Genomic DNA, 24,192 nt, shown 5'->3' on the forward strand with positions numbered 1-24,192 from the left:
CTGAGTCTTCATTTTGTAAGATGTATCCTGAGACTCATCAGCCCGTAAAGCAATAATGTTTTGCCAATTATGCCAAGCTTTGATATCGGAAGGACCAGCTGAACTTCCTACTGGATGACAGGACTTCACCCAGAGTAAGTATTACTTTTCCAGTATTCCAAACAATGTTAAATTGTGCTGGTTATAATTATTATCAAAATGTAGCTCACCTCCTCTCCAAGTAGTCATCTATGATTTCAATGGTCCCAGTTGTTGACTTAGCATTGGATTAGTTTGAATCTTTTTGAAGAAAATGAGTAATTATTAAAAAGATTAAGAGGACATTTCATACTTTAATTAAAACTGCTCATAATAGACAACATAAAGAAGCCAAGTGTCTTGTCTTCAGTGCAGTCCTCACAAGTATTGTGTTCATTTAATACTTCAAACCTCTGTCGAGGAAACACTTAAGGTGATTCGATGGACGCCATATTTTGCGTCAGAACAGCATGCGATATATCGCATCAATTGGTTCTATTTTTCAGCTACTCGTCATTTTTCTCCAATTCTGAGATCGCAATTCTGTTGTCAGGAGACTAAAGCACTCACTTACCAATTTTAATAAAGAAATTCAACGTGATAAAGGCGTCGTTTTTTTAGAGAGAAAACATCGCATTCGATACGGATATCGAAACTGCACTCGAATGCGATATTTTCTCTCTAAAAAAACCACGCCTTTATTACTTTGAATTTCTTTGTTAAAATTGGTGAAAGAGTGCTTTAGTCTCCTGACAACAGAATTGCGATCTCAAAATTGGAGAAAAATGACGAGTAGCTAAAAAAAATGGAACCAATTGATGTGTTATATCGCATGCCGTTCTGACACAAAATATGGCGTCCATCGAATCACCTTAAGTGTGTTTCAGACCATAATGAATAATAAAACTAACTTCTTGATATAAAGATCAGATCAGAGATGTTGATCTATTTGGGGGAAATTCTTTAACTTGAAATGGAGTCTTATTAATCACAGAAAAGTCTTTGGATGATTGGTGCTTACAAAAATTCAAGTCAGCAGAAAAAATTGAGGTCTGACTAATGGTGGTAGACACTGCACAGGAGAAGCCTGGCATGATTTCCACCTTGCATTATTAATATTAGATGCAAGCATTTTGTACCGGTTGCTCAGGGTACACTGTTGATCAAATTGATGGTTTTGAGGCTGTGGCAAGTACAACTGCAGTAGATGACATCGAACACAATATTTTCAGAGGGTGATGTATCCATCCTTATTGGATTTGGAAACTTGATTTTTGGATGGATCTAGAAATTATTGCTAATACTGAAAGTTTCAACCGTAAATTAACTATTTTATGACTAGCCACACAGATCCATTGGAGTTCCAGTAAAATACTGAGAAAATCAGTCATTGCTTACCAGCCTCCGCCCCCCTACTACATCTTCTGATTTTTTCATTCTGTAAATGAATTTATTAAAAACCAAAAAATAAAAATAATTCATTGATCATATTATAAGAATAAAGTTACTTGGTTGATATGATTTCATTCTAAATATTGTTCAGCTCACATTTTCAGCAACCTGTAAACCCATTCTGTGTTTAAAACTTCTCAGAGAAACAAAGTGCACCTCTTTGAATAAAATGTACAGATAAATATAGGACTCCTTGGATAAATGTAGTGTTTTGAACACCAGTGGTTCTCTTAAACCTAAAAATTTTCATTTAATATGTTAAAGTCGCAAAGATGAACTCAAACTGAATGCCAAATTATCACAAATTTAATTTCACTAATTCATAACATGATTTTCTTAATTGCTAAATATGATCACAATGAAATGATTCATTAGTAAAAATGTAATAGTGGATCTGATACCATAAAATTAAAGTCAAGCTGACTAGCAAATGAACAAATATCATGACAAACAAATACTTGATGACCAACTATTAAAAGCAGAGCAGAAAAAAAAGTAAGATTGATAAATCTTCATTGATTGATGATGTGTATGATTGATAATTCTTCAACACATAAAAAGAAAGAGGGGGGAAAAAACCTTCTGATAAGCTGAAAAAAAGGTGCTGTGCAACAACGACCAACTGGATTTTTTCAGGACATTGTCTCTGCCAAAGATAGTAAGCGGGACTTCAAAGCGCGTTTCCTGAAGAAGGCTCCCTTAATTCATTGAAATGCATGCAAAATCATTTTAAGCTTTCATGATCAACATTTCTCATTCCAAATTTTAAAATACTGTGTCAAAAGAGGTCCACTGTAAAAAAATTTTAAATCTTCTTTAATTTTGGAATGAGTGATTCTGAAGGATAGTGCTGACAATTCTGAACTGGCAATTGCTTCAAAGTCTTTAAAGTACAGCTGAACTTTTAGGGACAAAAATTTCCTCTTTCCTTTCCTTTTCCTTTCTTTTTTTTCTAGAATCATGTCAAATTTACTGAAAAAATGAAGGACATATTACAGTCTTGAAAAACAGCTGTATTTTTATGACTTTCCTTTTGCAAAAGCGAGATAAAATACATAATCAATTTAGTAAATACTCAAATTAAATCTCAAAGATTTTCTAATTAAAACTAGGTAAAACAAAACAGCATACCTAATATAAAGTAAAACTGGTTAACAAATATAATATTTAAAGTAAACAACAAATAAATTGGTGAATCAAGGATATCAATAAAAAAATATTTCATGAAAAATTACTCAGTCTTTGTCTACAAGATAGCAACTTGAAAAAAAAAAAGAGATTATTCTTTGACAGAGCATTAACTATGAATTGAAATTTTCCACTTTAATTTTAAACTCTCTGACTGTGTCATCATCTCTAACAGTGTCATCATCTCTGACTGTGTCATCATCTCTAACAGTGTTATCATCTCTAACAGTGTCATCATCTCTGACAGGGTCATCATCTTTGATTTCTTCTTCCTCATTCAAATCGTCATCCTTCTCTTCTTGAGCAAGTAAAGAGTCCACATCTTTGTTTGGGTGGTGCTTTTGAATGTGTTTGACAGCATTCTGCTTGGTTTTGTAAATTTTATCACATTCTTTACATTTATACGGGCGTAAATTTAGATGCACTCGCTCTTGGTGAGATGTCAGATGCTGCTTTCTGGTGAAAAATTTTGAGCAAACATCACAACTAAACTGTTTGTTGTCACCATGCGCAGTGACTAAGTGAGATCTCAACTGCGTACCTTGTACAAAATTTTTTTCACACAACCCGCACTGATATGGCTTTTTTTCAGAATGGGTGAAATGATGCCGTTTCAAGGAAGCAACGCAAGAAAAATTTTTGGAGCATATTTCACAGACAAAAGGACGCTCAGACGAATGAACAGAATCTACATGTAAACGAAGTGCTGTTCGTTGCGTGTATGCTTTGGGACACTGTTGACATTTAAAAGGCTTTTCCTCTAAATGAGTTGCTGCATGTATCTGTAATGAGGATTTGCAGCTGTACGATTTACCACAGGTTTCACAAAACCATTCTTTTGACCGAGTGTGTGTTTTCACATGCCTCTTTAGTGTCAAACTACTGGTATATGCTTTCCCACAGACATCACAGGCATAAGCTTTTCCATCTATGTGGGACTGCAAGTGAACTTTGTAATAATAAGGGTTCATAAATGCTTTATCACACTGTTCACAGGTAAAGGGTTTGATTCCATCATGTCCATCCATGTGCAATTTCAATTTCTGTTCATTTGCAAAACGTTTATTGCACACTTCACATGCTAGACAATTTTCTAGATGGAGCTTCAAGTGTGATTTGTAACGCCTCCGAGACTGATATTCTCTTTTACAAACTGAGCAAGTAAAAATTTGTTTTTCCTTTGAATGTCCACGGACATGGTTTTTAAAATAGTAATAATCTTTGAAGTAACGATTACAAATTTGACATAAAAACATTTGGGGCTCTGATAAATTATGTGACACAATGTGTTGAGCTAGCTCTTCTTCCAAGTCGAAAGAAAAATTACAGAACTTACATCGAAATGCCTTTTCAGCAACATGTACTCGAGAATGTTCTCGCAAGATTTCATCCTTCAGATATGCTTTATGACAAACAGGACATGCAAAAGGGGCTTGCTTTGCATAAAATGCTAAATGCTTCATCAGCCGGTCAATACTGCCAAAATCTGTTTGACATTTGTGACAGTATGAGGATCTCATGTTTTCTTCATTGTCCAAATTTGCTATTTGACTGAAAAATAAACAAAATAATGTTATTGAATTTACCTCATCAAAGGCAAAGAAAATAAAAATTTTTGTACGACACCTTTCGGTCTATTATTTTATAATTCCATTTTTGCAACCAACCAAAAAAAAACCATTGACAGGCAATTTCATCAAAATGTTAGACAGAGTAATTAAAATTCTAAAATCAGATCAGATTAGATCAGCTCTCTAGCTGCTTTAGTTCAAAAGTTACGGTGCCAGTCTCATGGGACAACCTTTGTAAAATTTTGGGAGGTTGGAACTGATAACATGGTAAAAAATGCATTGAAAAAAAAAATAATAATTCATTGAAAGAACATTCTAAAATAACTTACTCGGTTACAAAAGCAGCACTAACTGGTGTGTCTTGGAATAGAGGATCTTCATCAGCTACTGAACCAGACTCGTTAGAATCGACATCACTCATAGCATCCAACTGCTCGTGAAATAAAAAAAAATGTATCAATAAAATTTACTCAAGAATAAAAAGAAAAAGTGAGTATCCTACTCTTATCCTAAAGCAGTCTGAACAAAACTCAGAGAAATAAGTAGAAGTTCTGCCATACATTCATGCTGTGCTGACATCCACATTGTTATTTGCCAGTGCCACACAGATGACAATTTCTTTATTTGCAACAAAAACACAAAAAATCAGAGGGAAACAAGGCTAAATTCAATAGACACAATATGCAGGATGTTTTGGCTGGTCACCTGAGCCTTTATCAACCGCTAAAACACAAATGAAAAAATAAAACCAAGGCTAAAAAAACCACTTACATTAAACGCAGGTGATCAGCCCATACGGAAATTAGGACTTGATCAGTCCTAATTTTTGTATGGGCTGATGACACGCGTTTAATGTAAGTGGTTTTTTTAGCCTTGGTTTTATTTTTATTTGTGTTTTAGCAGTTAATAAAGGCTCGGGTGACTAGCCGAAACGTCCTGCATATTGTGTCTATTGATTTTAGCCTTGTTTCCCACTGATTTCTTTATTTGTCAGTATCATATTATTGAACAATTTTTTTTTCTTTGATACAAAAATTGTTTTCATTTTTTTGCATCATTTTCTTTGGTTTTGTTGACAAACATAAAATTTGAAAACATGGAAAAGAGAGGTAATATACTCTGAAGAAAATACTGATTTATTTATTTATTTTTTTCTTTAAAGTTTTCTTGGCATTTTGATGGCCAAAGGGCAAAACCACGTATCCCCATTGCAGTGTTTCAATATTTCCAATCATTTTTTATTGTTTCAGAGAGAAACATGCCAATATTTTAGCTTGAACCTCGTACAGTATGCGCTGCTTACAGAGAAGAGAAATCAAAGAAACGTTTAAGAGATTACATTGGGTAACATTCCAAGGAAAGAATAAAGTATGACAAGAAATCTACCCTGTCGCAAACAGAGATATACTGTTTCATGCTTTGGTCATTGATAATGAGTTTTGCACTTCCTGTGTTCTCCTCAGTTTTATCTCTTGTCGACCTTATTGAAGGAACAGAGCTGGTGAGGTTTGCATGTACCACTATTTTTGTGCAAGACATACTATAAAACTCTTTTTAGGACTCAGTTTACAAGAGATTTTTCATGTAATGTACCACTTCCGACCGAGCTTGCTTCATATTGTAATTTTTTGTTCCCTTCAACCAAGAGGATACAGTCTTTTAAGGCTCAATATATTCTGTTGAGGAAGCTCCTCACAGTCCTCACCACAAAAAGAAGCGATTATGTCTATCATTTAAGGATTGAAACAAAGGTTCAAACCAAGATGTATCAACACATGAATGAAACTTAAAGACAGCAAAGGCTTTTTACTTGCATTTGACCCTTGGCAGCCTCTTTTCAGATAAATAAATTAAGAATTATTCACTGGATCGCAAAACAAGGTCTAAACTTTAAAAAAAAAAAAAAAAAATCATCTTCTCGTCAAAATCTTGTGGGCCTAAAAAACAGTTCACTTGGCAAAACATTCAGAAATCGACTCCAGAACAGAATTCATGACACAGATCCAATGGTAATTAGATTATTTAAATGACTGCATTCGTGTATATTTTTGCCATTTAATGGATGTTTACTGTGAACACTTATATCTTGTGTAGAAGTTGATTTGCAGACTTTCCATTTCAAGATTCATTTTCTTCATGAAATTTTGAAGAGGAAATGTGTTGAATGGTGTTCTAATTCATACATTGACTGGTGACTTATTATAACTCCCTGTAGGATAAAATCTTAGGTACAGAGAGAATACATTTGTACTTAGATCAAGAATTTGATCTAAAAAGTTCTGAGTAGCTGACCTACCTCTGCCTTTATTAGAACCAGTCCTGGACCATTTGAAATATCTGCTTCTTCTGCTAGTCTGTTGGACCTACAAAGGAAAAAAAGATGTCAGTCACAAAGAATCCCTAACAGGAGGGTACACAGGACTTATTAACTACTTTTATCAGTCTAGTTTGATTCAAATTTTATTACTTACTGAGCAGGTGATAGAAAGTTGTGGCAAAAAGTTGCTTGTTATTCAGCTACATTTGTTTTGATACTATTTCTTTCGGAAAAACTTTATGAGGCGTGTAAGGAACAAGTTAATTTTAGTTTGACACCTTTTTTTTTTTTCTAGGTTACGATTGCATGCCTGACCAATTAGGGTTTATCTATAACACAACTAGTAGCCTGATCCGCTGCCCCAAGCAAAAAAGTTGCTAGATGTGGATCCGTCTACTTTTCCTCTAAAAATATTTTCTCTTACAAGAACATCAGCCAAAAGTAATTTTTCACTTTTTAGGAAGACTGGGTCATAGAATGAGAGACTCAATTTAAAAAATGGAGCACAAAGGTGATCAAGTATTCTTATGATAGGTCATATTTTTTCAGAAAACTAACTAAATGATCTGGAATGAAGTTACAGCACACCTACTTAATTTTGAAGACGATAGTATCACACAGGCATACGCATCAATAATCTATCCACGGAGAATTTAGTAGTGCAGAAGACAGCTAAAGTTACACTTACAGTCGAAAATCTGAAAAGTGGTGCCAGATAGGAAGGAGATAGTGACTGGCTTGGAACATTATTAAAGACTTGAAACGCTGGTATAATAACACATTCAAAGAACATGGGCTGGTCAAAGCCAATCAACCCTTATACATTAGATAAAGCCACTCACCAGACTTTACCACTTTCTTTATCATAGACAATAGCAAAAGTTCATACTTGAAATATTGTACAATATGAAGGCTCAGTTTTAAAATATTCCCTCGCAGCTCATTAACCAGAGTGAACACAAGTTCAATAGTTTGCTTGAGATGAGCTTGTGAATGTGTGTTGAAAAACTCAGAGTAAGCTTTTAGAATCTCTTAAAGTTTGAATTTTGCTGCCTTAGACATTCAGCATTTGGACGGTTTTTTGAGGCAACTTTCTGGATGCTGATTTCCTGATTTGACTTCTCCTGTTCAATTATTTTTTGCTTTAGTTAAAAAGACTTACATTTCATCCTGGACAGGGGCATCAATGTTAACACTATCAGTGCCTGGAGATGGTATAAGACAAGTAGTTAGCTCATTAAGGCAAGACATGTTCCTCCGCTGCCGGCTAACTGTGAACAAATATAATATAATTATTTATAATAATGTGATAATGACCTGAGATGACCAACAAAGTTATCAAAGGCTGAAATTGGGCCTAAATCAAAGGGACCTGGGTACTTGCGTGAAGTATGGCTTACCTACAGGTAGGGTAACTGAAACTTATTCAGCTCTCACTCAGAATGGTTTTTGTTCATAAGAGTGTATTCAGTTCATATGAATGAATAAATGCATTGCATGCGCATTTGGAACATAGAGTACATAGAATCGTAATGTGAATGGGAGAGCTGGCGCCACTTTTAAGCATTTTCCAGGTCTTGAATTCTGAGACTATTACGTCAAACTAGGTCACTTTTTCGTGCACTGGGACCCAACCTGCAATGCAGACGAAGAGGATAGGAATTACTACGTATTCTTAATTGCCATTTTGGATTGAAAATGTGTCGAAAAAGTGACCGAAGTGACACCAAGCTCAGAACTCATCAACCAGAACATGGCGCCAGCTCTCCCGTTTACATTACGACTCAATGAACTCTATCATATGGGAAGTTTCAGTTTCACACATGGAAATTTGTAACATTTACTGTAAATTTTACAATCTACAGGGATGGTGGGACTCAAAATATTCAAGTTTGACTAAAAATACAATTGTCAACAAAAATCTTGTCTTTGCTCAAATCTGTCCGATTGAGAACTAAACCTTTCTTATAGGATTCAAAAGGGCAAATATTAACAAGCCTTTGATATATGATCGGAGAGGTGTCGTCAGATAATTTGACATTTTTGTGCTTTCAATTGGCAGGCGCAGGCAACGAATTTACGCCTCTGCACAAAGCATCATTCGCTACTATCCACCTTTAAAACATCCTTATACAAGGATTAATAAGAGCTTATAAAACATCCTTATTACTCATGATCGTAACGTAAAACTACTTATCAGTTATGATCGGCAACTTTTATGTGGTTGTGATTTTTGTGGGGCTAAAAATTAAAATGTTACAAAGTTTGAATGTATTGAAAAACTTATCCAAGCTTGTGTTCTTGCTTCTGCGAGAGTCAGATGTTTTCATGTGGATAGTAGTGATGCAAAAACGCCTGCAAATCGAAAGTAAACAAATGTCGACTTATCTGACGACACATCTATTCCATAACGTAAAGCTCAGAAATATTGTTACACTTGAGGTGCTTGTTATAGCTTACTTCTCGCCACACTTCAGCGTAAAATCTCTTAGATCTTAATACAAAGAATTGGGCCTCATAAAACTCGTATACTGAGAATTAGAACAAAGAATGCTCACACGGTACGCCTGTGATTTTGATTAAGTCTGCAATGCTGGGAGATGATCAACAGATACACAAACTAAAGGCCAAGTAAAAGGCAGTTTCACCTGTTTCACGTGTTATCAATTGGCTAGATGCTAAAAAAAACCAGGGATAACTACAAAACTGTACACACCACGGGGATCAGAGCTTTTACTTTTTCTTGGCAAAATAATTAGAACTAGAAATAAAGTCAAATTCTTAGAGAATTATTAAAAATTTCAGTGAATCCTACTGGTGCAGAGTAGAGGTTATGTTACTCAGTGTAAACATAGAATGACGTCACAGCGCTGAGGCTGAACAATCAACATTTCAACGCACATCAACCAACGTTTCTAGAAGCTTTCAGGTGATTCCTCCCGAACTGCTCCCGGCTTTAGTTGACGATTCCGCCACCACGTCGCGCTGCTCATTTACTGACTCTTGTTTAGTTATTTTCTCAGATGAGTCACATTTTTTTCAAAAAATAATATACAATCCGTGTAGCAGCATAAATTATGTATACGTTTTGAAAAAAATAAAGCGAAAATCTTGAAAAATAAAGTCAAACGAAGCTAAACGGAGTTGGGGTCTATGCTAACCCGTGGGTGCGAGTGAGACTAGCCTATCCTTGTTTAACCGTCACATTACCTTGTTGCCGTTGTTACTTTTGGATTGTGCTTGCATACTGCAGCGCGACGTCAGGTCGCGCCGCTCAGCTGTTTTCCCATTGCAGCGGTTTTTTTTTTGTTTTTTTTTTGTTTTTTTTTTGTTTTTTTGTCACCTGCGCCGCGTCAATTCGGAGCACATCGCTGCTCTCAGACTCAGATTTTCTACTGGGCTGACGCGGCAGTCACTTGTCGCTTCTCTCTCATTTTTCCTTTTTGTCGTAGCGCCGGCGCCACGCTGACTTAGGGGTGTGCATTCCGAGTTTTACGTGCGAGGAACTCCCTGATTTTGAAAAGAAGGGGAGTTTTTTTGCCTCAAGGAAATTTTAAATGATTTTTTATTTTACCTGATTTAACAGGGGGATATTTTCCCCCTTATTGATTTTTACTTCCTCCTCATTTCTAGGTGAAATTGAGCCTGCTCCGCATTTCATCCAAAAGTTTGACACCCCCCCCCCCCCCCCATAGATTCTACAATTATCTGCACCGGATTTTGATCCCACACTTCTGGATGTAGGCCCTTAAATTTTGTATTCCCCCTCGAAGAGTTTGCCTCTCCCTTCGACTCTTCCCTGAATCCCCCCCCCCCCCTGATAAAACGTGAAAAAAGCTTCATCCGTCCATTTATCTCCTTTAGCTCCCCCCCCCCCCCCCCACGATAAAGTTCATCCAGTCCTGATCAGAGATGCAAAATATAATTTCACCAAATAAAACTTCCTCTTGTCCCACATGAAACTTCATTCCTCTGATAAGTAAAATTTCATTTTTTCCGGTAAATTGACTAATTTTATTTTTATGCAAACTTTTTTGTTAGTTGCGCGTACATTTTTTCTTTTTTCTAAAAATAAACATCAGCATATACTTCATTTCCTTTAATTACACAAAATTCCAACGATTCAATCGCGTTTATTTCGGAAAGGTACCGACTTTGAAAATTTATAATTCGTACTTTACAGTGCAAATGGCACTACCATGGCAGATACCATGCAACATTGATCTATCCGAGATCGCTCCTTTCGTACTGCTCTCTCACTGTTGGGAAATTCCTGACAGGAATGGTCATTTGATAAAATATGATCGCAGTTTCATTTTTGGCGTAAAATTAGATTGCTCAACATCTCATATACCTACCCCAAGTTTAAAGGGAAAAGAGGAATAAATAAAAAAGCATTTTTAAGTTATTTTTACTCCTTAGACTCCCCTTAAACTCTCCTCATTATACTTCCATACCTATCAGCAATTTCATATTTCACGAGAAATCACTAACAATAAGAGTGGGATCCCTCAGACTCCCCCCCTCTTGCGGGGGGGGGGAGGGGTGGGCGAGGGCGAGCTCGCTTCCAATACCCTACTTCTCTCCAGGGGGCTGGATTTAGGGGGACCTGGGAATTTGCAACATAACTTCGCCTGAAAGCATTGGGACATCCCAAACTCAGCCGTGAGTTCCAGTTTTGTACTCTGTAGAGCATATTTTAGTATCTCAAGATACTTGAAGATACCCCTTCCCGTCCCATCCCCCGCTATCTCTTAGTCAAGGGCAGTTAGAAGATTAGAATGACACTCAAATTAGGGATGCCACTAGTACGTAATGTGTGTGTCTTCTCATGACCTAAATATTTCACTGAAAAGTTAAGAATAAGCAGGAGACAATTAACTACAATTTTTCCTAAGAAACAGCTGCTCGATCTATGATTTTTTATACGTATAGGGCAGACAGTCCCCACATGGGCAGCACTAGGAAAACTTTTCATGGAGTGAGAAGAGTACCTCAATAAGGGGGATCTAGGGGCACAAAAAACACTCGAGTGAGGGTGTCTGCCAACGTCTGTGGGGCCCCTCCAGCTCCAAATAGAGTTCCGGAAATTCTCCTAGTCTTGCGCCCGGAAAACTTGTTCCCTCGGAAAATTCTGAAAAATTGAGTCGTCTCAGAAGCAATTTTAAGTTGTTGTACCGAAAATTTGGTCAAATTCCAAGTATGAAAGGTACGTCATTTCGCTGTCATGCCTAGATCCTTCACATTTCTTGGGAGAGGTCGAGTAGATTTCTGGAGAGAACATGGCTCCCCACCTCCCTCCTGTCTTCGCCCATTGCAGTTCCTCTCGAGTGACAGAATAAGTTTTTTTTTTTTTTTTTCCTGTTGGTTTAATGGCTTCCGTGTCTAACACCTTCAGCCAACTTTAGACAATGTTTAGTGTCCGTAGACATCGTGGGATCTCCATGCTCCAGGCTCTTCCAATTTTCAGGGGATAGGGCCGAGGAGAATCTGTTTTAGCAGATCTACTCGTCAATTCCGTGATAATTAGACGCCACCACCGGGGTTCGAACCCGGGACCTATTGACCTAAAGTCAGACGCGCTGACCACTAGGCCAACCTGGCCGGCCAGAATAAGTTGAGCTTTGATAAGATCTCATAACATGGAAGCTTAAGGTCAATTTTGAATTATTTACAATTTAGAAAAAATTTTCTCGCACTTGATGATCATTTGAATAATCTTGGTCATGGGGTTTCGGCGGGCCAATGATACCCCCAAAATCCTATCTCAGGGCTTTTCCAATTCAATAACTTAAAACTTAGAGGAATTATCATACATATAAGCTCCGAGACCTCCTAAATTTGCATATCTGGTAACGCTTAGTTCTAGCGTTCTACCGGGCCGATTTTCTTGATTTTTGCGGCTTTCGACAGACAATTATCTCTAGATAAGCTCGCTTTATTTAGATTTTGAAAATATGATCCAGGTTTTTCACATTACGCGGTAAAGTTACGAATTCTCCCATTTAAGCAATGTAAATTTTTATTTTTTGTCATAGTTCGTTTGAGCTTTCCACTGGGCCAATTTCCATAATTTTTGCGGGTAAATACAACCACAAAACCCAGCCGATGGCAGCGTTCGCAACTAGCTCCTAGAGGTTTCGTGCCTGTAATCTGTAGGGACGTGAGCTACCTCTCACTGCCCTACCTCTATAGTTAGGGCCCCACCCTAAGCTCATTTTTTCCGTGTAACTCGTATGAAAAAGAGCTTGGGTTTCTTTCCCGCTGAATCGGAGGTTTTAACATAGAGTAGAAAAGTGCACTGGAAAAAAACACACATTGGATCTAGAGTCCAGACTCTTAAAAACATCGACAAGAAAAAGTACTCTTAATTCAATCAGAATCTAGCTTAAATCAAGAACCAAGCCTCTTAATTTAAGGGGATTTCGTTTTGATTCAAGCAAAAATCCGATTGAATCAAGAGTATTTTTTCTTGTCAATGTTTTCAAGAGTCCAGACTCTAGATCCAATGTGTTTTTTTTCCAGCGTGGGGTGGGGCAAAACGCGTGATATAATATTTCGACTTCCAAGTAGGTAAAACTGCATATATCCACGTAATGAAGATGAACACGAACTGCTTTGGGCTGATTCGGAGACTTTAACGTGGAGTAGAAAGATAAATAATTGAGTGAAACACGTGATACAACTATTTTGACTTTCAAGGAGATAAAACTGTAAGGATATCCACAAAATGAGGAATATAACATGAACTCCTCTAGGCTGACCCAGAGACTTTAACGCCGAGTCCAAAAGCCAGATGGGGCGAAGCACGCGATACACTTATTTTGACTTCCAAGAAGAAAAAATACCATATACCCACAAAATGAAGGAGAACATGGTGTTCTATATCATCCCAACTAAATTTGGTTCGTCAAACCAAATTTTCAGTTCGTGTAGCCGAACGTTATTCGGTTCGTATAAGCGAACCTGTGACGTTAAAAATACCGAGTAATGAATGAAGTTTAGTTACATGAATAAAAAAAATAGGTTTTTTCTAAAGAGTGAACACTCTACGCACTGATTTTTGGTAAAAATAACGATTGGACGTATTTCTATCAAACAGAACTATGTGCAGGGGGAAAGATGGGGTGCGCTCGTTAGTACCCGGGTCATAAGAATGAATGGGAAATATAAAGCGCCAGTGACGAAGCCGCCGTCGCGCCTCGTCCACCCGCCGCTTAACTCATGAGCCCTGTCCACAAGGCTCCAGATACGTGCCCACGGCTCATGGGTGCCGCACTTACTTGGCTCACAATTCCGTTTGCTGAATTGGAGAAGCGGGGTTTCACGTTCTATCAAACGGAACTATGTGCACAGTGTATGAGCCGTGGGCATGCATCTAGAGCCTTGTGGACAGGGCTCATGAGTTAAGCGGCGGGTGGACGAGGCGCGACTTCGAACGCAGGCGCGAGACGCTTTGGTTGAACTTTTGAGAAAAGTACTGCATAATAGTTGACTTTTTAAAATAACTATACCAAAGTAATGAATTTTTTTTAGAAATTTTCAGTAAAAACTACTGCAAACGCGCAACATTATAGTGCATAGACTAGATTTCTAGTCGCTTGAAACTGCGGGAGGCCGAAGAAATTTCTGCACCCCTGGCCGAACCCCCTAATTTTCCCTCGGTTCTGCCAAAGCGCGGGCCCCTCGTGCAAGTGTAGTAATTTTTACTCAGAAAGAGTTTGACAGAAATTCCAGTGGTTTGTTTCTCTCTCTATCTTCCTCTATTTTTTCACATTTCTATATCATTAGCTTTAGGACCCAGGGGCCCGGGTGGCGAGCGTCCCCCCCGCCACCAAGGCCAGTCCGGCTCTAGCGGGCCACAAGGCGCGCGCTTGGTGCGCGTATTAATCAGGCGCTGAAGTGATGCGACGGCACCCATTTGTTTAAACCTAGGCAAGCCTCACGTGGGGTCAAAGGGTGCCTAAGCGGGGAGGAGGGGGGCAGGGGTTCTGAAAAAACTGCCATAAGTAATTAATTCGTGTTTCCATTTAAGTTTACGCGCTAAATAAAATATGATCTTAAACTTCAATTCTTGGTTTGTTGATCCGGTCAAAGAATCTTGTCCGCCCATCCGCGATTTTTCCCGGCACGCATAAGAATACGCGATGATAGTGGCTTCGGTATTCAGTCCCTTTATCCGTCCTCATAACGTTCGGACCAATTATTTCAGGGTTTATAAAGTTCCATCCTGTTTTTTGATCCTCCAACTAAGAATTTTCTCTTAAAAAGCAGTCCGTACACTTTATTTTCTGGAGGAGCCCTCCTCCCACCCTATTTTCATTCCTGTTATTTCTTCGGCCCGAGGATCAGAAAACAGGGCCGGATTTACCTACTTTGCCGCCCATGGGCCGCCTGTATTTTGCCGCCCCCTTCTCATTCGTTTTGAAACATCAATAAAAACCATCAAACGAACGTGCCAGCGGGGGAGGGGTGCATAAGACGCGTTTACTCGTGTTGGACACATTTTTTGCGAAAGCCCTGTCAACACTACTGGCAAAAGTTCACGGAACTTTGTGCGGAAGTTAAGTTTCGTTAACCTATCTCTGCGTGGACAAGGCCTTCCATTCATAAGAAATGAACGAAAAAATTAGGAAAGAACAAACATAAATGTGGAGTAATGATTTTAACTTCCGCCGCCGCGCCGCGCTGACCGCACTGTGTTTGGCGCAATGCGTGAAGTATTCCGACAGTCTTGTAGGCGCTGCGAGTTTCACGCCGACCGCTGCTGAACGCACTGTGATTGACGCAATGCGTGAAGTATTCGTGCAGTCTTGTAGGCGCTAATATGTGTTACATGCCGATCACCACGCCGAGGGCTTCTTCGTTTCAACTCAAGTCCGTTTCATCATTTCTCTCTAAGTCGCACCGTTCCGGGCCAAATTGCGTGTTTTAACTATTTGGTTTCTCTCTTAACTTGAATAATTAAAGGTGCTGTCTCTTGTATCTCAGAAAGACGACAAAATTAGAAATTATAATACTCTCAGGAATTGAGAGATAATGACGCCTTCTCTCGTTTGTAATTTTTTTTCTAAATACGATTTTTTTATACCTACATTTAAAAAAATTGCAAAATTTGCCGGCCCCTATAGATTTGCCGCCATGGGCCGCAGCCCATGTGGCCACCCCTTAATCCGGCTCTGTCAGAAAATATTTATTCTTTACGATTGAATTTATAATCCCTGAGATACAAAAATATTTTCTGCAGAACTTTAAAAAACCGGGGCTCAGAGCCGATTTCGGGTGTATTTTTATGGGCTCCAGGCGCAGATTATGGTGCTGACCGCCTAAATCTCTACCTCTCAGAGGTCAGATGGGGATAGTAGTGGACCTTCTCAACCCTTTGTCAGAGAGAGTTCTGGAAGGCTCTTCTTAAAAATGCGAGATTATTCGGATCACATTTGGCAAAAAAAGGATACGTGAAATTATGGGCGTCGAAAACAGCATACAGCATCATGACATTTTCACGAAACTGTTATTGTCTGGTATGGTCATGTGTAAAGGATGCCTGATGAAAGGTTGCCTAAGAAGGTGCTGGATTGGATAATAATACCTCTCAGTTTTCCGGAAAAGCGATCTTTTTGCGGGAAAATGAGCAAATTTGACGCACATTTGTCATGTAAGCAATTTACTTTTATGAATTTTCCTGAAACCATGGTAGAGTGATTCTTAAATATTTTCAGCTCCTGAATCCGAATATGACCTTGGTTTTATCCATCACCCTACAGATTTCTGTTGAAGCCAATTTCTCCAAGCCTAAATTTGTGTGAAAGCTTTCCCGGACTCAAAAGTGTATTGAAAATACATTTTCAAAATTTCTCCAATGTGCGATATATTGATCCTTATGTATTTTGATTCGCTGAGTCCAAGCTTATCTCAGATTTTTCCTATCGTTCACTATTTTACCGGGAAAGTCGATTTTCCTAGGAAAACGAAGTTTTTTGGTATTTTTGCGACGATTTTCCTGTTCGATAAGGGGTTTCAGAAATTTTTCGAGATCCTTTTCCTCTGTTGTATTAAGACACGCTGAACCCGAATTTGACCTTCACTTATCTTTGAGAACCCCCCGTATTCTGGAAGATCCAATTTTTCTGGGTCAAAAGCTTTACCGGGCGGTTTCCACCTCCGGGGAAATTCTTCCCAAGGCTAGGAATCTCGGGAAATTTTAAAAATTTTCCGCGTGTGTGATACATCGATTTTCATGAAATCCAGGCTGATAACCCCCAATATGGCCCCAGAAAAAATTTCCCCGGAGGTGGAAACTGCCCGGAAAAACTTTTGGTCCAGAAAAATTGGACCAGAAGAATTCTTATTTATTTATTTTTGGTCGAACAGTGTATTTAGGTTAATATCGGAAAAGTCTAACTTTTCTAAATTGGTGGGGGGGGGGGGGGGTTCTTATTTGTAGAGTTAGTAAATATTAGTATCACCAAAATTTAAACCCCGCTGTGAATAATTTGAGAGGGGGAGCAGAGAAATGAAAGTAAAGAAAAAAAAAGCGATAAGCCTTGTTAGTCGCAAAACTGAAAAAAGAGTAAAAAATAAAATCTAAGAAGTTGGGACGGATGGACGGAATTCACCGACAAGCAAAATAAAAACTCAACATGAGCAGAGTAGAGGGAAAAAGAGTAAAAGGAAATTGTATAACAGCTGACTCTCCTCTCACGAGCTGAACGCTCACTGCACTATCCGCTTCTCGCTCATCCGAATCTCGATTATCCGTTACTGAACAAAATACGAGAATTATGTGGCAACATGGCGCATGTAGTCAAACGCGGACTGTCATAACCGTTTACCTTCGTTTTCCGTCGGAAATTTTTTTTAAGGATTGAAACTTTGCAAGAAATTCACTGAATGTATGGGCTATACGTTTACTACATCTAAGTCTCGAATTTTTTTGCCGATTTTGAATAAATTGCTTGAAACACTCGTCATCTCCTGAGGCCGCCCATGAGTTCACCCGCCGTTCAGTGTCGTTTGACTTTATTTGTAGGATTTTTGCTACGATATTTGACATACATTTAGTTCATATACCTAGCTACAGCGTTTGTATGTTAGAATTTCGAAATTCTTCCATCATTTTCAAAATTTTTGGGAAAACTCGGGACATGACTCTCATTTCAAATTTCGCGGCAAAATCGACTCTAGCGCGATCTCTTATCGGAAATTTGCGAATCGAACTCCGGGAGGAATCACCTTCATGACGCCATGGATCATAAACAACAACAACGACTGTGTTTATAAAACGAACTGTTTGTTTATGTTTTGGGTTAGTTGAAAGTGTGACATTCGAGGCGTTCCTGCGAATCTCCGAAGCGATCTCTTTTTGTGATTCTCAGCTGTGTTCCTCAAATTATTCTTGCATCTGATTTTTTCTCAATCAAAATGAGGTTCGAAAAGAACCACAGTGCTTTTGTACTGCTTGGCCTCTGCGCTTTCGTAGCGGCAGCCAGTGCTCAACTTCAAAACCACCACTTTTGGAAAACCATCGAAAATGGGTAAGTCTCACTTTGAATCACTAACTACTAAAATTTTTCTCCTGTTTATGCACTTCCCTAATTTCATTTCCGGGCAGTCATTACAATTTTTGCATGAAATATGCCAGATTAATGTGCAATATTACATCCGACCGGAAAGTAGTTAACCGGTAGGTAATCTGTAATCCCCGCTGTTTCTAGGTATTTGCTCTCATGCAGGTGAGCACAGTAGTAAATACCCATATTGATCATGGGTTAAAATGCCTGTATGATGCCAAATTATTTCTTCAGTACTGTGAACTGTGTATCTTCAAATCCATGTCTGAATTACCAAAAATGTAATTTCAAACGTTCCAATTTGTTTTAGCCCAGGTATTTTAGCCTAATCTATCAATTAATACATCGGTAGCATCGCAAGTCCCATTTTACTTATTTTCTGATGTAGGTATTCTGTTTAAGAATTCTGTTAATTTTCCGTAACCAAATTCAATCAAACCTCGGCTTAAAATAGAGCAGAATTTCTCTTCGGGAGTTTGTGAGAAGATAAATTTAAACTATGCTGACAATTATGTAAGTGTCACTCAAGTACCTATTTGTTATTGGTAGTGAGGGATGGGATTAGATATGTCTAAATTTGCCAAATCTGTCAAGGGTTAAAATTCTCTAAACCCTCCAGAACAGTTGTTACAGTATGAGAGATTGGGGAAATTAATGGCGTTTGTAATTGATAAACTTAAACCAAGACTAAGTTACGAGACTCTACAATCCAGCATGCAACCTGTTAAAATGCAGTGAAATATTTAATGGGAATAGGATTCCTACAACGCCTGACACTGTTAGCCTATTTCAAACCGAGGAATAGAAAATCTATACCAGCTATCCACAGTTTCCTTTCCCTCATTGGACTTCACATATCCCTAAGTACATGCTTGTATTTCTATCGACAAAAGTACTGCGTAGGAAACATTGAGCATTTTCGAACAATCAGAAAAAACCAACTCTGATGGTGTAAGCCAACGACAGAGCTATTTGGTTTGTCAAAGAGAAATTCCGGTCGGAGGATCAAAAGTTTGATTCGTGAGACTAACCCTTCCATTGAACCGAACTGACAACAAGTAGTTCGATCCAACGAACCGAAATTTTGCCTTATCAAACCGAATGGAGATGTTGCATGTGTGAGGAATTTGCGATTTGACTGTTGATTCTTGCGTAAAAGTTAGCGAGAAACACTATGGTGCCACTGGTTTTCTCTGAAATCAACTTCCAAGCTCAAAAAAAGCTCTCAAGTTGAGGCCAAAATGGAGGGGATATCCCACGCTATCCTGAGAGTCCACGTCTATATCAAGACAAACTCTCCATGCAAAGATAGGGAGCAAATACATTAGCAGTGATGCCGTGTTTTCAGTTTTAGAGTCCCCAAATAAAGTGGCAGCCCTGTCAACGTATTTGCTCCCTATCTTTGCATGGAGAGTTTGTTTTGATGTAAATGTGGACTCTCAGGATAGCGTGGGATATCCCCTCCATTTTGGCCTCAACTTGAGAGCTTTTTTTGAGCTTGGGAGATGATTTCAGAGAAAACTAGTGGCACCATCATGTTTCTTGCAAACTTTTACCTAAGAATCAACAGTCAAATCGCGAATTCCTCACACATGCAACATCTCCATTGTCGATACGGAACACCGAAAATTCGGCTTACACGATCGAAATGGTTTGTCAATGCAAGGGTACTCCTGAGAAGTCTCTTCTCAAGTAATATCGATCCAACTAGCTCAGGCTGTCGAACCTCGGTCCTCGTTTCTAAGCGTCGATAGCAAGACGAAGGAAAAGAAAGGAGATTCGACATGATTTCGGTAGTTGTTTGTGCCTGCTTATTCGGGTCTGAGCCAGGGTCTCTACGCTTGGTGAGATGAGCGAGGTGTCCTCCGAATTCGAGTTATCAACGGGAATCTCGGGACGGCCACCGCGACGACGCGACGCGACTTTTCTCATCGCTCGAGCGGTCGCGGGCAGGGGCCCAGGAATGTGGAGAAGAAAGTGTGGAAACGTCCCAAGCCCCAAGGTTGCCTCCAAAGGACGAACGGGAGAACGAGGCTTCTATCGATCTCTAATAACTTCAGACCTCGTGTCCAACGATCGAGGAGACAATAGAACTGTCCATTCTTATCGGTACCCCCAGCTCCAAAAAAATGTCGACCTGGAAGTCATGATGAGGACCAGGGTGTCTACAAGTCCGGAAAGTACGGAAATTGTACTGATTTTTAAGGGCGGCCCGGAAGCACTGAAAAAATGCGGAATGCCGCATGAAGGTCCTGATTTTTTTCATTTTTTTTGGTAATTTTTGTCGCAATTTGAGCGAGAAATTCAAATTTTTCGAATTTCGTCAATTTTAGATACTGAAAAAGTTCCGAATTTTTCTGTTGAGGAGGTACTGAAATGCTTGGGAATGAGCTGAAAAAGTACTGTAAAAGCACTGATTTTTTGCCATTCTGTCTTAGTACACACCCTGTGAGTACCCAAAACAAGGTTAAAGAGTGGTTTCCGCTTAAGCCCTCTTGACCAAAAAGAAAGGGGGGGGGGGATATCCCTTGTCGTGTATAATACATCGTTCCTGGACGAAGAAACGTAACTCCATTCCAAGATTGCCAAATTGATTAAAACAATTTGCTTTTACTATTTCCGTTTTGGGCTGCCTGTGTACCTTTGTCTTCGTTCGTTAACGTTTTAGACAATTTGTAAAGATGAATCTGTGGCGAGGACTTAGTCGAACATTTCATAAAAATCGGCGAGCAGTGCTCTAACTTGGATTGAAATGTAAACTCCTAATTTTGGATAGTAGGGGGGGACAATGTTTTCTCTTTTCATGGCTCTGTTAAATTCACGCCAAAACATGTACGTTCTCACCTGCGAAGTGAACAGTGTACGATGTTCCGTGTGAAAAGGCATTTAAATCACTTTTTAGGTGTCCTCAACGATGAACAGAGAACGTTCGCGCGTCTTTTCCCGTGACTGTCTCCAGCTCGATCTCGGAGTAATTTGCATCATGCTCAGGTTAAAGCTAATGGATATTCGTGTCCATGTCCACTCACTAATTGAGAAAAATGCGAAGAGTCTTATGGAATATCCGGCCGGGAACGGGAACAACACTCGGGATTCGGAAACCGGAAAGTGGGTCGCCTCTCCCTCTACCTCGGGATCTCGGATAATAATTCGTCTCGCGTACCACGACAGTCCTTTAAGCATGCAACTTTCAAAGTTTTCGGCTAACGTTTTCCGCGCTGCACGGAATCGGTGCTTGCAACTCGTCCGCGCTTCCTTAAGCCACGCTTCCACAAGCAGCGAGCGACGCGACGCGAAGCTGCCCGCGCAAGTCGACTGCGCGACCTGGTGCAATGATTAAAATCCATCTGTTGCTACTCTAGGTTAGAGTCCCTTTATACTGAGAGTCAAGACAACACCCCTCATGGAGTCACAAACGGGAATAAAGATTACAGAAATTGGACGTTTTTCGTAATCTTTGATCGGCCCATTCTCAAATGCCTTTCTCCGTTCCTCCTCTCATTCCGTTTGTTCCTTGCCGAACCCGTAATCCCCTGGTCCATTCCAGATTATAATCTTTGCAATCGGTGAAAATGTAATCTTTATTTCCGTTTGTGACACTGTGAAGGCCTAAAATACGGGAACCAATCAGAAATGGATTCACATTGTCTTGACTCTCAGTATAAAGGGACTCTACTCTAGGTCAAAGTGACTTAATTTATGCAGAAATAACCATTAAATTCGGCATCAACACTGATAAAAAAAACCCCAGCCCTGGAATCCGTATTTACGGGCTGTACAGCCACACCGTCCGCGCTCCGGGCTCAGAGGCCGGAAGTTCCGGGCGTAGCACCCGGAGCAATTGAAGCAACGGTTCCAGCACCCGTAACTTTCGGCCTCTGAGCCCGGAACGGCCGGTATGTCTACGTAGCCCGTAATATATTTTTCCAGTGAAGATTTCCTCTTAAATCAAGAATAACATCGCACGAATGAAACAGGTTCCTGCTTGAAATGCGCGACTTAACGTAGAAGTAACTTTTCCTGTCGATGTAAGCATTGTTATTTTTGATTCAAAAAATTATCTTCCTAGCTAGTGCTAGAATACTATTTTTTAGTGGCATTGACACGGCGATTCGGGTCGCCAACTCCTGTTGAGGCGACGAGTTTTATGGTTAATCGACTGTGGTATACAGGGTGTACCAAAAGTCCGTCCCACCCCTGCTAACTTTTGAACGAATTGAGCTAGGGTAATGAAACTTTGGGAATGTTCCTATCTCAAAGGGGACCATCTTTTGAGGGGGTCAAAATTTTGGGCCCCCCTCAGGGAGGGCGCGGGGGCCCCCAACTTTTTAATTTCAAATGGCAACCCCTATCTTGTGATACATCATTCGAAAGAGCATAAAAAACTAAGAATTTTGGCGCAAACCGCAGATCAATATCTTAATTTTTGACCGAGTTATGATAGGTCAAAGGTCAAATTTGACCTATTTTCAAAAAATCTTAACTCCGGTTCAAATTATCGTAAAGAAAAAAATAAAACGGGAAAATCTACCAAATTGTGTCCGCTTTTAAGTAAAAATTGCAGAAATCACATCGCTGTAATTTTAAGGGGGGGCTCGGACCCCCAAATACGTCAAATCAAAGGTCATTCAATTTTCCCGCGTAAAAAGGCAATTTCCCCTAGATTTGCCTCCACATTATCTCAGTAAGGTCAAAATTAGTTCAACATTACGTTGGCAAGTCCCCAAATTTCGGGAAAAGTTAAAAAAAAACGAAATTTAAATGGTCAAATTTAATCACCTTAAATTTCGTTTTTTTTTTTTCAACTTTTCCCGAAATTTGGGGACTTGCCAACGTAATGTTGAACGAATTTTGACCTTACTGAGATAATGTGGAGGCATATCTAGGGGAAATTGCCTTTTTTCGCGGGAAAATTGAATGACCTTTGATTTGACGTATTTGGGGGTCCGAGCCCCCCCTTAAAATTACAGCGATGTGATTTCTGCAATTTTTACTTAAAAGCGGACACAATTTGGTAGATTTTCCCGTTTTATTTTTTTCTTTACGATAATTTGAACCGGAGTTAAGATTTTTTGAAAATAGGTCAAATTTGACCTTTGACCTATCATAACTCGGTCAAAAATTAAGATATTGATCTGCGGTTTGCGCCAAAATTCTTAGTTTTTTATGCTCTTTCGAATGATGTATCACAAGATAGGGGTTGCCATTTGAAATTAAAAAGTTGGGGGCCCCCCGCGCCCTCCCTGAGGGGGGCCCAAAATTTTGACCCCCTCAAAAGATGGTCCCCTTTGAGATAGGTACATTCCCAAAGTTTCATTACCCTAGCTCAATTCGTTCAAAAGTTAGCAGGGGTGGGACGGACTTTTGGTACACCCTGTAGATGGTAACAGTTCATTCGTCTTGGTAACGATGTTGTATTGTTGCAAGGATAAAAATAATTGTTACCATAATAGTAACAATGTACCTGCGACCAGGAAAGTGCGATGCTCTTATAAGAGCAACAAGTCATTTTCCTCCCTGCATAGCGCGGGATTCTGCCGATTTCAGTTGTTTAAGCCGAAACTCTTTGCTAAAATCCCAAAGTGAAGCTGCAAGTATCCGAACGCGATCATCAATCTTTTGATTTGACAAATCGAATGCAATATTTCACACTCATGATATTTTCTGGTTTTTTTAAGGGTTCACAACTAGATATTTTGCTAGAAACAGCTGAAATGTGCCATTAGGTGTAACTGTTCTTGTTTTGCCAAGAAAAAAGTTCATTTACTTTCGTTGTAGCTTCACCTCAAAATCATTGCAACCGGTATCACGGTTTCTTTCCCGCGACCAACTTCGCATCGCGTGCTGCCCGTGTAGTCATGGCTTCATTTCGACGAGAGGCATCTAAGCGTTCGTAATTTCTTAAAAACAATATCTCGCAAACCTATTTTCATCGTTGAAGTTTTCGTTTCCCACTATGGACCTTCAAATGAGAAACTTTAAAACAAGCCCTCAAATTAGGGTCTCTAGAAACTCTCATCGAGACTTCTAACCATCGAGTTCAAAAGTTGAAGAGGGCATCCTATAGAGAGCG

At 39.3% G+C, this 24,192-nt stretch overlaps 2 protein-coding genes across 4 annotated transcripts in view; one reads left to right on the top strand and one right to left on the bottom strand.

The window, feature by feature from the left end:
* Nucleotides 1–1,758: 1,758 nt before the first annotated feature.
* Nucleotides 1,759–9,413, bottom strand: LOC109032071 (uncharacterized). 3 transcript variants are annotated; one of them, XM_019044005.2, is made up of 5 exons: nt 9,263–9,413; nt 7,709–7,817; nt 6,526–6,592; nt 4,559–4,659; nt 1,759–4,209 (listed from the first exon to the last, which is right to left on the bottom strand). In XM_019044005.2, exons 2-5 carry the CDS (start codon nt 7,795–7,797, stop codon nt 2,772–2,774), a joined length of 1,695 nt encoding a protein of 564 aa, XP_018899550.2. In that variant the 5' UTR covers nt 7,798–7,817; nt 9,263–9,413; the 3' UTR covers nt 1,759–2,771. The 3 variants fall into 3 exon arrangements, with proteins under 3 accessions (XP_018899550.2, XP_018899549.2, XP_072158761.1); XM_019044004.2 differs by having other exon boundaries at nt 9,195–9,410; XM_072302660.1 differs by having other exon boundaries at nt 9,105–9,410.
* An 8,423-nt stretch (nt 9,414–17,836) lies between these two features.
* mfas (midline fasciclin) overlaps nt 17,837–24,192 on the top strand; it is a 94,128-nt gene continuing 87,772 nt past the window's right edge. Inside the window, exon 1 of the mRNA XM_019044007.2 lies at nt 17,837–18,083. Coding sequence (XP_018899552.2) covers nt 17,971–18,083 — 113 coding nt within the window. The 5' untranslated portion in view covers nt 17,837–17,970. The remainder of the gene's footprint in view (nt 18,084–24,192) is intronic.

This window comes from Bemisia tabaci, chromosome 7 (assembly GCF_918797505.1).
Source record: "Bemisia tabaci chromosome 7, PGI_BMITA_v3".
Classification (NCBI taxonomy): Eukaryota; Metazoa; Arthropoda; class Insecta; order Hemiptera; family Aleyrodidae; genus Bemisia; species Bemisia tabaci.